This window comes from Phalaenopsis equestris, unplaced genomic scaffold (assembly GCF_001263595.1).
Source record: "Phalaenopsis equestris unplaced genomic scaffold, ASM126359v1 Scaffold000488, whole genome shotgun sequence".
In the NCBI taxonomy this organism is placed as follows: Eukaryota; Viridiplantae; Streptophyta; class Magnoliopsida; order Asparagales; family Orchidaceae; genus Phalaenopsis; species Phalaenopsis equestris.
The window spans coordinates 308,798-322,930 of NW_018164928.1; the positions used below are offsets into that span (position 1 = coordinate 308,798).

A 14,133-nucleotide genomic window follows, 5' to 3' on the forward strand; every position below is an offset into this window, starting at 1 on the left:
GCATGCTTAGTTACTTTGATACACTATGTCTTAGTTTAGGATAACCTATTGGTTAGGAGCATGTTCAAAACTAAAACTAAACCAGGAGATGCTACTACGAGGAGTTTGGAGCAAACATCGTGGGCAGCACGGCAAGGGATAACTTCAAGATGAATCTGCAGCAGCAAAACACATTCACATCACCTAACACTTTCTTTAGTTTAAACAACCCATAGGATCACTCTTTAGGCTTTTTGTACAACTCTGTTGTACAATTATAAGTCCTAACGTTTTAGGATTCCGAGGTTACCGTACGGTACGGTGTAAATCCTTCTGTCTTTTAGGCTATTTGCACAGTCCGACGTTGTGCAAACATAAGTCCTAAATCTTAAATAATTTGTAGGATTGAAATATCAAATAAACATCATTTCAAAGACATAAAGCCAAACAATAGGATAGTTGGGACATCTCCGGGGTTTCTCCTGGATCTGTGATGTCCCCTACTTTTCTTCCCTTTGGATTCCTTAAATAATTGTTCCTATTTTGAGCCATTTCCATTTGATTTTCCCCATGTCCAATCGTGAAAACCTAAATTTTGAAATCTTGAAAGAAAACCACCTGATTTTAATCGAGAGTTTTCTTAAGTGATTTCGATCATTTAAGATGTAATTAACTATAGGGGCTTGCATCTATAGGGAACCTGGAACCCAGATAAAATAAACCTTATCTAATCCTCGTATTAGATAGGGGAACTTGTCGGCAAATAAAATATTTCGCAGACTAAAACGGATGTCACAAATTCTTTAGTCTAGGTGATTGAATTCCCATTACAAATGATATATTTATTCGTCGGGATAAGTGTATTACCTGTAGTATTATATTCAATCATCTAAACTATTTAAAATGTGAGACCCGCTTGGTCTTACCTATTTTAAAATTAAAATGTTACATTTAAAAAATCAAAAAAGGTTATATTTATATTTAAATTATTTTCAAAATCACAAAATCATTCACTTTCTTAAATCACGAAGTTTAAAAAAATAATAATAAAAATAAAACGGCCGACAGTGCACTCAAATTATCTTTAAAGGTAGTGAACATGAGTCAATTTTTTGTTTTTTTTAAAATCATCAATAGGTGTTTTCAACTTTAAAATCTTATTGGTGTTCTGTTTATGAGAAATGTAGCAGTGAGAACAATTTTCCTATTTAGGTACCTGATTGGTAAAAAATAATCCCCTAACTACCTCCAATAAGTGTTTATTTTTTCTTTTAGTTAATCTATTTTGTTAGGGAGTGTAAACACAAAAACTTTGATGAACTATTCATTTTTTAAGAAAGAATTGACTCAAATTATTTTTGAAATATGTTCAGTCATTATCACTCTGTAATATTTGAATGATTGTTTGACATTGTGTTTGTACAATAGTGTAAAATTTTTTAAAAGTTATTTCTACTTAAGATTTTTCTTTCATTAGATAAACTCAACCTAACATTGTATGATCAACAGTAAAATCCACAAGCAAATTTATTTTTAGAATGTGAAAGGGTTTTACAAGGATCCTAGATATCGCTATGAATCTAAGTAGATTTTGTAATTGATTTGTATATTTGTGGACAAAATGATGTGTGTGATGCTTAGCAAACTGACACTTCACATTAAAACAACAACATATTTTGATTCTAAAATGATTTGGGAAGCAAGTATTTTTGATAAAGAGAAATGTTATGACTTAACCTATAATGTTATAATACAATTTCGTTGTCTTTAGAATCAGAAGAAAAATTCGAACCAATGCTTTGAGATTGTCTATTCGAGTGAACTCCATCTTCAAAATAGTAGAGTCCATCTTTTTTCTTAGCATTGTTAATCATCTTGAAACTCACAAAAAGAAGAATAAAAATTAGCTTGACATTGATGATCACCGATAATTTTATTGACGAAAAACATGTTTTTCGATAGATTAGGAACACGGGGAACATCTTAAATTTTAACAGCGAGGAGAGTTTGACAATTCACATCCTTACAATTACCAAGAGGAAACTATCAACAATTTTGATCTTTTTATTACCCGCACAAGGTCCATAGAAAAAATAATTTAGAACAATCAGTCCTGTGATCGATTGCATCAGAATCTATTATCTATGAATGATAAAAAATAAAAGATAACACCTAGCAAAGCGGTGGCCAAAGGGTTACCCTTCTGTACTAAAGTGCATGATGGAATCTGGGAGAATTGTGGAGGTTGAAATAATTTGTACAAATGCTTTAATTGCTCCTTGATGAAAGGATTGGATTCGAGTTGGCAGGTAGCTCCTAATTTTCTTTAGCAATGGCTTGATAAGCTCGACTTCTATGCTTGGAATTTGATCCCAATTTATAGGTTTACCATGAAGTTTCCAACATATCTCTTTCATATATCATGATTTTTTCAATGCTCGCACCATGATTTTTTTTTTCCTTCTTTGTCAGTGTCAACCCATTGTGACCAAAAGTTGAGTTCTCATATTCAATATTAATAGACGATTTAGTGTTGCAGGACATAATTTTTCTCCTTTCCTCTTCACGTTTAACTTCAAAAAAAAACTTCTCGAATTGAGGGTAGAGGTTTCCTACCGATGATGTGACCTCAGGCTTTGTCTAAACTTCAATTAAAACCAGCTAAGAATATGTCGATTAGATAATTTTTCTCTTTTCTTGTGGTGGGAATAATCATTCAGATTCTCTCAGATGTCATCATAGCATTGATAAAGCTCTTGCCATCATATTACCAACTCGTAATATATCATAACATCAAGATCATTTTGTTTGAATTTATAAAGTTGAGTTTTCAACTCAAAAATTTGGGAAGAATTCTCCAAGTCTGAATAGAGATCTCGAACATCCTTCCAAATATCTCGAGCAGTGGGAAGGAATAAATGTGACTTTCTTATGATAGGTTCCATAGAGTTGATAATTCAAAACATAACTAGAGAATTTTGGACTACCATTTTTTCATATTTGGATCAACAACAACATGTTTTGAAGTTTCTTTTGTTAAATACCTAATTTTGACTCTATCGTCGATCACCAATTTTAGGATTGAGCCTACTCGAGGTAGTCATGCCCATTGAGTTTTATCACTCTGAGATACAGTGGTAAGTTTTGGGGATAATACTCGGTCGATATGCGTGTGGAGTGAGGTGATGTAGTTTCAGAATTATCGGAATCAGATGATGTGGTAGAATTTCTTTATACTCTCGTCATCATTGTTGATTTATACGACATTCTCAAAATCTAAAAAACACGGTAATTCCGATCGCGGTGCTCAGAATCTAAAAAAACACTGCAATTCCGATCGTGCAAGCGGCTCGGAACTCCTTTATGTTGTGATCCCTATTGCTATTTTCTATCAAGAATGACGTGGAATTTCTGTACGCCGCAATCCATTCATTTCCATGCACGAGCGGCGTGGAACTTCTTTACACGAGATCTCGATCTAGAATGGCGTGGAATTTCTATATGCTGCGATTCATGCACTTACCTGTGCGGTCGCTCTTTCAAATTTTCTTCATTTCGTAGTGCTTGGGTTTTGATTACATCAATGATGCATGCTAAGCCAGTTTTCTCCTTATTCCTCACTTTTATCTTCTGCTACTCGTCCCTCCCATTTCAATCCGACGAGCCAGTCTTAGACGGCAAAAAGTTTGTTCTTGAGGGCAGTCGCGTTCTTGACCTTGAGCACGTGATTCCGAAAGTAACACCTCTATACTCTTCCTTAGATTCGAAGTCCTTGCAATTCACACTCGAGCACAACTTTAGGGATTTGGCCTATTCGCTCATCGCAACCTTTACCGCTCTGATACCATGTGATTTTTGGAGAAGAAAAATAATTTCTTGTCAATTAAATAGAGGGAGATAAGCCCCACATTAGTAAAACCATACATCAGCTATAATTTCTCATGATAAAAAAAGAAAACAAGAATTATAAGTTCACTATAATACAAAAACCTAATAAAAGAAGATAATAAAAGATGCTAAAATAAAAATTCCTAAATAATTTCAACAGGTTTCATTTACCTTCCATTTTTAATCCAGTTTTAAGCCTTTTAGGCCAATCTAATGAGAGAACTGATCCTAGATTCTGTGTGGAGTAATGTTTATGCCAATAAAACCAAGTTTTGGTTCTAAAGAGTTAAAACATTTGGCACGACATAAAAGAACATGGAAAGCTAGAAGTTTATATGTCATATATTTAATTCAGCTGTTTACAAAATAAAGTCAAAGTTGTGGAATCGTGTTTTGTAGTGCTTTTTTATCTTGTGTTTCCTCTCAAACCAAACTTATTACATGTTAGATTTTTAAAAAGAAAAATTAATTTCTAAACCTGCTTTTAGTACTGTTTAATTATTGTTATCAAGAGTCAGGGGCTTATTATTACTTTTAACAGATTTTGTTGAACACATTCATTCAAGTAAATTGAACACATTCATTCAAATAAATGTTTACTTCCTTTTTCTTATGCAGTTTGGAGCATTTGCAACACTATTTAGGCAAACAAATGTGGTATGGGTGGCGTTTGTTGCCGCCACTGCAGCTATAAGCTATGCAGAAAACTTATGTGGGAAGGATTGTGCTAATTTGAAATACGAGAAATTTAAGATTGTGAAAAAAGATGTGATATCTGGCAAAAATAACAGCGCAGTTAACCCAACTTTAAGAAAGCGGAGGACGGGCGCTTCAAAGAATTCCAGCCAAAAAGTGATTCATTTCCATTTGCTTAATGATTCAGGTCTTTCTCATTCACTTAAATGCGGCGTGCTACATTCAAGTCCTAGTTGTTCTCCTGATCATTTTTCTTGACCTTACGTTTTTCTTGCAATATAAGTTAATCATAACTATAAGTGTTGTCGGGTTTTTAGTGCAAATAAAATAAAATAAAAAAATTGCTCCCGTAGTTGAAGGAAGTGGCAGATATCTCTCACATTCTTGAGGTATGGCCGTAGCAGAAATAAATTATCACATTCACCAAAATTTAATGCTACATTGCTTTTTCTTCCAACCAAATATCAAAATTTTAAAAATCCCTACATTCTATTTGCAGTACTCTGTTGATGCAAACAACCAAACAGTATCTGAGTTTTATCAAAAATCAGTATGGTTATCTTTTTGGAATATAATCTTGATTCAACATGAGAAGTTGCTTGTTTGATAGAAAGCACAAAATCACCACCTACGAAAAACCCTATGATCAGCCACTTATAGAAGTTTTATTCTACAAAACTTTGTGAAACCATCAATGAACATTAGTTACAAATTCTTTATGATGCTTCTTATCATTTGAGAAGCATCTAGGGTTCTCTGCCTCTTGTTTAGAGATTGTTGAAGGAGAAATAAAGATGAACTCTGCATAGCTAAAGTTTTTATTATCTTTCAGTTGCATACCAGAACATTTGTTTTAGCCTGATTATAGTAGTCTGAAACTTAAGGCTTCGTTTGTAACTTCTATGCCAAATACTTTGCTCAACTATGGACTAAAATAAGGATGATAATCATTTAGCAAATCTGATGAAAAGAATCTTTATTTTTTAGTTGTTTTAAAATCATTAAAATTTTCTTTTTCTTAAAAAGTGCATGCTAAGACAACTTGAAGAAAGCTAGTGGTTTTTATTCAGGAAATAACATTGATTATTAGTCAGCACTAAAGATGTACATTAACTATTGGAAAATCTCAAACTTTGGGCTCTCTTAAATTTGATTCAACTTTGAAATACAGGTGGGATGTGATGTGTTATCAACCCATAAGACCCATAATGTTTTAAGTTTTCTAATGTCTTCTCTAGATAAAATATTATTAAGGGTGTCTATTTGTGTAAATTGGGATGGTTTTGGATCTACTTGAAAGGAGGCAAATCGTATTAAATGGGTTGAAATTTTGAATCATAATTAGACTGAACGAAACTCAAACTTCAACACAACCCAACTCAATAAGCAGTTGAGTCGTTTCAGGTTGATGTTAAGCTGATATGAAATAGACATGATAACTTGATTTCCACTCACCAATGCACCAACCCCGAAAACTAATAAAAAATATGTTGGTGGATTTGATATTTTATTGGAGATAAAGAATTACCCATTGAATGAGCTTAAATTGAAGTTTTTAATCGAATCCAAACCAAATATTTTGATACCTAAAGTATTGAAATAAACCCCCTTGTGGCACACAGTCGGAATGGAGCACCGGAGTGCAAATGATACAATTATAAACACCATCATGCTATTTTCTTGATATCTTGTTTTTAATGGTGCTATGCCATTAAACACAATTTTTTTTGCAGGTTTGGTTGATGAAATCGTCGAACTGTTCATAAAGTTATGGCGTTTAAAGTGGAAGGTGTTGGTTACCTTCTTCCCTTATCTTCTAGTTTTGGTGGCATTTGGAGCTCTTGTTGTTTTCAATGGAGGCATTGTCCTTGGTAGTGTGAATACTTTTTAAATTTCTTTTCTTATCCATGAATTTTGCATGTTGCGATGATCATTGCTTACATTTAGGGTATACTTGAAGCATGATTTAAATTAATATTTTGCAATGCAGGTGCAAAAGAAGCCCATGTGGTTTCACTTCATTTTGCCCAATTGATGTACTTTGGTCTAGCTGCAGCTGCAGCCTTAGCTCCTGTGCATTTCACATTAGGACAGGCTTCAACTTTATGGCAATCATTAAGGAGACATAAGATTGGCAATTCTTTTGGCTTATTGGCTTCTCTATTCCTCTGCATGATTTTTGTGCATTTTTTCAGGTCAGATATCTCCACTCACTCTGTAACAAAGATTGTTGTTGTTGGCCTATATCGATAATTGCTCGTACAATATGTTGCATCTTTGTGCTTTCTATTACAAAGCATTGATTTATATTACCATATAATAGGGTGACTTCGGCCCCTCTTCCTGGTGGATTAGCTATCTTGTCCAATTTGTTAACACTATTTTTGGGCTGTCCTTAGTAAAATACCAAAATCATATATTCGCCACGGTGTTGTGCAAGCTTTGTCTTCTATTTTACTCCCAAATATTGCATGTGCGTGTATGCGCTCACACGTTGTGAGAGTGGCCAGATGGTTGGACATTTTCTCCTGCACTGAATTAAGTCCTATACTCAAAGCTTACCGACCTCAGAATTGAGCTTTAAATGTATAATTTTGTTATTAAATTGTTGAGACTTCAGAATTGAACCTACAGTTGATTGACCTTTTTTTCTGAAAAGGAATGGTCGGAGGCTATTATACGAGCCCCGGCCATCTCTTATGCTCCTAAGAATTCGACTACCACACCCTACACTCGGGGGGAATTGAACCTCGAACCAGAGAGGACTTACAATTTATATATATATGCATGTATATGTATGTGTATGTGTATCTTTGTGTCTACATGTATCTATATATGCATGGATATCTATAGATAGATAGATATAGACACATGCACACGCACAAACATATAACACTCAACGAATTGTAGCTCGGTTAATATATTTTTGTGGCATTTACATACATGCCACACAATTCTTATGTATTTACATATCAAACACCTAAACTAACATATTTTTATACATAAGACTCAAATCTTTAATATCACATGAAAAATATCACTTTTACCAACTTCTTAAAAGTAGAGCATATATTTACATGCATAGGTTTAATTTGCCAATGCAGTATAGCCCATCCCTATCTTCTGGCTGACAACCGGCACTACACCTTCTATTTGTGGCGGAAGGTCATCCATGCAAACCGATCAATGAAATACCTTCTAGTTCCACTTTATATCTATTCCTGGCTTTCCCTGATCACTGCATTTGGTGAGCTTTTCTATATTTTGGCCAATAAAATTTTTCTTAATTCAAACAATTATATTTAGGACATTTACATACATACCATACAATTTTTATGTATTTACATATCTAACACGTCAATATTCATATTTACATGAATACCACTTAAATCTTTAACATCACATCCTATCACCATTCTTTTTAAAAGTGAAATATAAATATACCTTTTCATGCATAATTTTATGATATCAAAATATTGTAAGTGTAAATATCAAACTTTGAGTGGTACATGTGTAAATAAATTAAAATTGTGGTATGTATGTAAATTTCCCTTATGGTTAATATCTTTCCTTCTGTTTTTTTTTTCTAATATATATATATATATATATATATTCATTTCACACAGGAAATGCTCAGAAGAAGAAGGTTTGGGTGCTTCTGTTTTGTGCAGCGAGTGTAGCAGTTCTGATTCCCACACCTCTGATTGAGTTCAGATATTACACCACACCATTCTACTTCTTGATCTTAAATTCTAAAATTGAGCAGAATATGAAATGGGCTATAATTGGAATCCTGTACGCATCTGTTAATGTTCTCACAATGCTTATGTTCTTATACAGACCATTTCAGTGGGATCACCAGCCCGGAATCCAGAGGTTCATATGGTAATTCACACATTTCCTTGATGCTCCCATGTATTTATGAAGATTATCATATTGAAATATTATTATTCTAGTTTTTTTGGGGGGGCATTTATATACACACCACCAGTTTCTGTGTATTTTTAGATATCTGACACTTATATCAAATCAGAAGTATCAATATTTTAACTTTTAAAAGTGAAATACATTAGAATTGAGGTGTATGAATATAAATCTTCCTATTGTTTTAGGGGTGTTTATAAATTTAGTGACAGGAAATCAAAATTGGTATTTTATTTCATAATTGTACTTCATGCTAGCTAACCCACAGATTTTTGAATGCCCTTCACAAATCTCTTAGCAATGTCTTGATCAAATTCAAGGGCCATTATCCATAGTGGGGGTAATATTAAAGAGATGTTTGGAATCATGTAATATATCCGCTTAAAAAAATGATGCGTTGATAATGAGTAATTAATTAGAATATTTCAAAGTTATTAATGCATTTACATATCTAATACCTTTTTTTTAATTTACTTATATTTACTTGTAAATAACTAACTATAAAGTATAAACTATTCACACACACACACACACACACACACACACACACACACACACACACACACACCAGTATACCATTTGCTTAGGATTTGGGTCGCACGCACACACACACACACCAGTATACCATTTGCTTAGGATTTGGGTCGCACGCACACACACACACACCAGTATACCATTTGCTTAGGATTTGGGTCGCTGTATCCTTTTTTTTTCTCTTAGGCACAATTCATTCAGAATAGTTCCTGTGGATATGGACTCGCCTCAAAGGTTTAGTTTTGAGATGACAATAGGCTTCCGTTGCGTTTCATAAAACGTCGAGCGAATGCCAGCGTCTTGTTTGGTGGTTGGATGTCTTTGCAAGTGCTTTAGGGTGAAATGCATTTTTCTCTGTTTTTAGATCATGATCGAGGAGCTTTTTTCCGCCGTTCTGGATCATGTTCCTTCATTCCGATGATCGAGGAGCAAAACATATCTATTACTATAAATACATATATATATTTAAAAAACTGACTCAGGGACCTTAGTGGCTTAACCCCCGTCAGGTCTAGGGGTGACTTATGCGCCTAAATATTTGAGTACTCCCTCCTTAAAGCAACAGTGGTCTGAGGCGGTATTCGAACCCCAAATCAAAGGGGATTTTCACCACAAAAGCAGATGCTTTACCAACTAACATAAGAACATGGGACACATGCTGTTTGATATATATATATATATATATATAAAGCATCTTGCATGATTCCGAAATTATATGTCCAACTGGATTTAATAATTGTCCCAGGTTTAGAAACTCATATAAAGATGCAAATTAATTGGTGATAATTCTTTAGGATTTTTTCCCCTCTCGTCCTTGCTGTTTTATTTGTTGCGTTTCCTACCAATTTGTTGTCTTCTACGATTTTGATGTAAATAATAATTTATTGAATTGAAATTAATTTATGTTGTTGTATATAAAAAATAAGTTTTGTTGGGTCTAAGCGCACGGCTAGCACGCTTCAGGGGCCTCATAAGCCCTTCGACTTCTACGCTAATTATTCAAGAACGTTCTCTTTTGACATTAGGCGTCTTAAAATTATAATTTTGAACATTTTTATGTTATTTATTTCGATATATATAATGCTTTAGGGCGGCATTAGAGTTTATTTGCCACGCACGCCAAAGTTCCAAACTTTGCTTACTTCAAAACTTATTTAGAAGAGACCTCGTCCGTCATTTAGGGTTATGAAAATGGCTTCTTGTTATCATAATCTCGTGTTTGTTTTATTTGCTAAGTAAATGAGCTAAAAACGAACAATTTCTTTTACGACTGATACATAAATGACATCTTTTTAGCTCGAAATAATATATATATATATATAATTGATGAGCAATATTTTTAAATAATTTGGTTGACTATAAAGCTACAAAAATTTATAATCAATTAAAATTATTAATAAAAAATAAAATAAAATATATATTAAATTATGTTTAAATGATGTTTGAATATAAATAGTAAGATTAATATCTCGCTCATACATATAACATCCTATTGTTGTGAAAAATAATGAAGAAAAATGAAAAAAATAAATTGGGACTAGAAAAATATATTAGAAAAAGGTGACGCACAAATTTATGTGGTTCGATAATTTTGACTACGTCCGCAGAGTTGCAGATGATTTTATTACTTCGACGCCTCCCCCTTCTCTCAGGAGAAAAGGGAGAAAAAACTTTCCCACCCGTGAGTTTGGAAGGATGAATTAGCAGGCGTTTTTGTTGTGGTTTTATATAAGAGGCCTTGTAAAGCTAAAAAAGAGATTCCAATCCGCGGGTGAGAGCCGCGTGAGGGAGAGCGTTCTGATTGGACCGCGTGAGAGTTTTGGCCGGATCACCTGATGGAGAGTTGAGCGGGATCCTAAAGAAGGCCGGAAGAGCACAGACTTCATATTCAGTCGCTAAGCTTAGGGAGCCGAACAGGAATAACAAGCTGAACTCTTTCTTTTGGCTTGTTCACACCCCTACCACCCTTAAACGTTCCCAGTCCATAGCAAGCCCTGCAGCGATTGTCATGCTTCCCCTCCTCCTCCCCTTCTTTTTCATCGCATTATCTTCCTCCTCCTCCTCACCCATCACCCTCCCCGGCTGCCCCGAAACCTGCGGCAACATCACTATCCCCTTCCCCTTTGGCGCCAAACCCAGATGCCATCTTCCCGGCTTCCAAATCACCTGTAAAAACTCTTCCTTTCCCAAACCCATCATCTCTACCGTCTCCGGCGACTTGGAGCTCTTCTCCATCTCTGTCTCCACCTCAAACGCCACCGTTCTCTCCCCCATCACCCGCAACTGCCGCCCTTCCGACGAAACCCAATCTATCATTGACCTCTCCGAGCACCCGTTCGTCCTCTCCTCCACCCGCAACAAATTCACTGCAGTCGGCTGCGACACCATTGCCCTATACGCCGCAACCACATCCTCTGGGAGCAAAACGACCTTTGCCGGCGGCTGCCTTCCCTTCTGCAACAGCGCCGACAAGATAGTAAATGGGTCCTGTAATGGTGGCGGATGCTGCCAGACCTCTATCCCCAACGGACTGCAGACGATTACGACCAGTCTGAGAAGCAATACAAATAACTCATCTAATTCCAGTGACTGTAACCACGCCTTCTTTGTGGAACAGGATGAATTCGTCTTCAATCCTTCCTATATAACGAATTTCTCTGCAACCTCCATGCCGTTGGGACTGGACTGGGCAATCCCGAATGGCACGTGTGCGAAGGGAAACAACATGTGCGGTGCCAATGCTTATTGCTCTGAATCTAACATCTTGTCGGGGTACATCTGCTCCTGCAACAGTGGCTTCTCAGGAAATCCTTATCTCGCCGAGGGATGCCAAGGTACGATTTTTCAGCATTAGAGTGCTTCAAAACTCCCTCCTTTTTTTCTAGGAATTAAATTTTCTTGCAAAATTTGCAGACATCAATGAATGCCAGGATCCAAGCGACACTCCATGCACTATCAATTGCCAAAATACACCTGGAAGCTTCGTCTGCTCATGTCCTCGCGGTTACTACGGCGACGGAACAAAATCCGGTACCGGTTGCTCCAAATCCGCCAAACGTTTTCCTCTCGTCCAACTCGTTCTCTGTATCGGATTTAGCTTCCTTTTCCTACTCCTCGCCGCCTCCTACCTCCACTGGGTTCAAAAGAAAAGAAAACTGCTCTCTCTCAAGGAAAAGTACTTTCATAAAAATGGCGGCTTGCTTCTCCGACAACATCTCGCCGGCCACCACGCTCCCCACACCGAAACAGCCCGCATTTACACCGACGAAGAACTCAAACGCGCCACTGATAACTACAGCGACGCCCGAATTCTCGGCCGAGGGGGCAACGGGATAGTCTATAAAGGCATATTCCCCGACAGCAACCGCGCAGTCGCCATTAAGAAACCTCGTTGCGTCGACGGCTCACAAATCGAACCGTTTATCAACGAAGTTGTTCTGCTCTCGCAAGTAATTCACAAACATGTGGTTCGAATCCTCGGCTGCTGTCTCGAAACACAAGTCCCTCTTCTCGTCTACGAGTATATTCCCAAGGGTACGCTCCACCACCATCTCCATAATCAGCCCGGCTCGCTTTCATGGGAAGCGCGGCTGAGAATCGCATCCGAAACGGCCGGAGCTTTGGCTTACCTCCACTCTGCCATCGAACGGCCGATCTTCCACCGTGATGTAAAATCTGCAAATATTCTCCTTGATGAGAATTACACGGCCAAAGTGACGGACTTCGGCGCGTCGAGATTGCTACCGCTTGATCGAGCGCAGGTGACGACTCTGGTGCAGGGGACATTGGGTTATCTTGATCCAGAGTACTTTCAAACAGGGCAGTTGACGGAGAAAAGCGATGTGTATGGCTTTGGTGTGGTGATGGCGGAGATGTTGACGGGGGAGAAGCCGATATCGTCGGCGAGGATGGCGGAAGGTAAGAACTTGGGGGTTTATTTTTTGGCGCGAATGAAGCAGGGGAGGTTAATGGAGACATTGGAAGGGAGGGTGAGGAATGAAGGGAGTTTGGAGGAGTTGATGTTCGTGGGGGAGGTGACGAGGAGGTGTTTGTTGATGAATGGGGAGGATAGGCCGACGATGAGGGAAGTGGCGTCGGAGTTAGAGAGGGTGAGGCGGTGGGGTCATGGAAAAAGCTTGTGGAGGGCAGCATCGTCGGCGGCGTCGGCGGCGGCGTCGGGGGAGGAGGAGGACGAAGGGGAGTGGAGGTGTAGTAGATGTAAGAGATTTGAGAGGAGGGGGAGTATTGTTTTTGGTTTGATGGGGAATGAGATAGATCGGGTTTGTGAGAGTGCGGTGAGGAGGGAGAGTGATAGCTTGTTGTTAGAGATGGCGAACGTTGGAGCAGTTGGATCTGGTTCTAACGATGATAGCTTGGATGAGGGGTCCATGCAGACTTTAATGGCGTTGGATATTCGGAGGTGATTTTTTTTTTCATTTTTTTCTTTTTTGAGAAATAAAGAGGTTAGTTTTGCTCAAATTATTTATATTAGAATTTTGGTTATTTAAAGGATTCAATTGGTTGTCGGCTACTTCTAAGTTTTTTTTTTTTTTTTTGGAAGTAATTTTTAGAATTTTAATGTATTCCTTTCACTAGGATATATATTGGGCTATTAAATATAGAATGAGTGTTTGTGTGTCAAGTAAAGGGACGATGAATGGGAAAAATTATTATGTGTAGAGATATGATCGAAGTCCAATGAATCACATCTATGTGGAGCTGACAGAAAAAAAATGCTTGTTTTTTTGTGACCGATAACACAGGAATATTCCTCCAGTGTTATTCTGTATTATTCAGGTAGTATTGTGGTGATATTAATGTGTTAATGTGTTATTATAACACTGAGAATATTTCCAGAACACAATAATGCATGAATATTATCACAACAACATCTGAATAACGCGGAATAACGCGGGAGGAATATTCTCTTATGCTAAAACGAATTTTTTTATTTTTTTGTCACATATACGTGGCGTGATTTTATTGGACTCTGGAGTCCGGACGTGATATTTGTTTGACGAATGGAGGTAGCCGATCAGTCGCTTATGGAGATCATTGGATCTATCGACAATCTCAGGATAAGATACTCATCCAAAAGTGGGCCTAAGGATC

At 37.0% G+C, this 14,133-nt stretch overlaps 2 protein-coding genes across 5 annotated transcripts in view; both read left to right on the plus strand.

Annotated features, from left to right (window-relative positions):
* LOC110028102 (dol-P-Glc:Glc(2)Man(9)GlcNAc(2)-PP-Dol alpha-1,2-glucosyltransferase) overlaps positions 1 to 8,637 on the plus strand; it is a 23,156-nt gene extending 14,519 nt beyond the window's left edge. Inside the window, exons 4-8 of one of the 4 annotated variants that reach the window (XM_020729826.1) lie at positions 4,486 to 4,750; positions 6,297 to 6,434; positions 6,554 to 6,758; positions 7,668 to 7,810; positions 8,235 to 8,637. In XM_020729826.1, the coding sequence (XP_020585485.1) occupies positions 4,486 to 4,750; positions 6,297 to 6,434; positions 6,554 to 6,758; positions 7,668 to 7,810; positions 8,235 to 8,452 (969 nt within the window). In that variant the 3' untranslated portion in view covers positions 8,453 to 8,637. Of the gene's footprint in view, positions 1 to 4,485; positions 4,751 to 6,296; positions 6,435 to 6,553; positions 6,759 to 7,667; positions 7,811 to 8,189 lie in introns of all 4 variants that reach the window. The other 3 variants (XM_020729825.1, XM_020729828.1, XM_020729827.1) reach the window with 3 other exon arrangements.
* Positions 8,638 to 10,721: 2,084 nt separating this feature from the next.
* LOC110028110 (wall-associated receptor kinase 3-like) lies at positions 10,722 to 13,545 on the plus strand. Its single transcript, XM_020729840.1, has 2 exons — positions 10,722 to 11,855; positions 11,935 to 13,545. Exons 1-2 carry the CDS (start codon positions 11,030 to 11,032, stop codon positions 13,443 to 13,445), a joined length of 2,337 nt encoding a protein of 778 aa, XP_020585499.1. The 5' UTR covers positions 10,722 to 11,029; the 3' UTR covers positions 13,446 to 13,545.
* Positions 13,546 to 14,133: the final 588 nt, after the last annotated feature.

Bases quoted from the DNA above. Each gene is read 5' to 3' on its own strand.
- LOC110028110 (XM_020729840.1), top strand. From the start codon at position 11,030: ATGCTTCCCCTCCTCCTCCCCTTCTTTTTCATCGCATTATCTTCCTCC. The intron at 11,856-11,934 runs GTACGATTTTTC...CAAAATTTGCAG, and splicing joins TCTCGCCGAGGGATGCCAAG to ACATCAATGAATGCCAGGAT.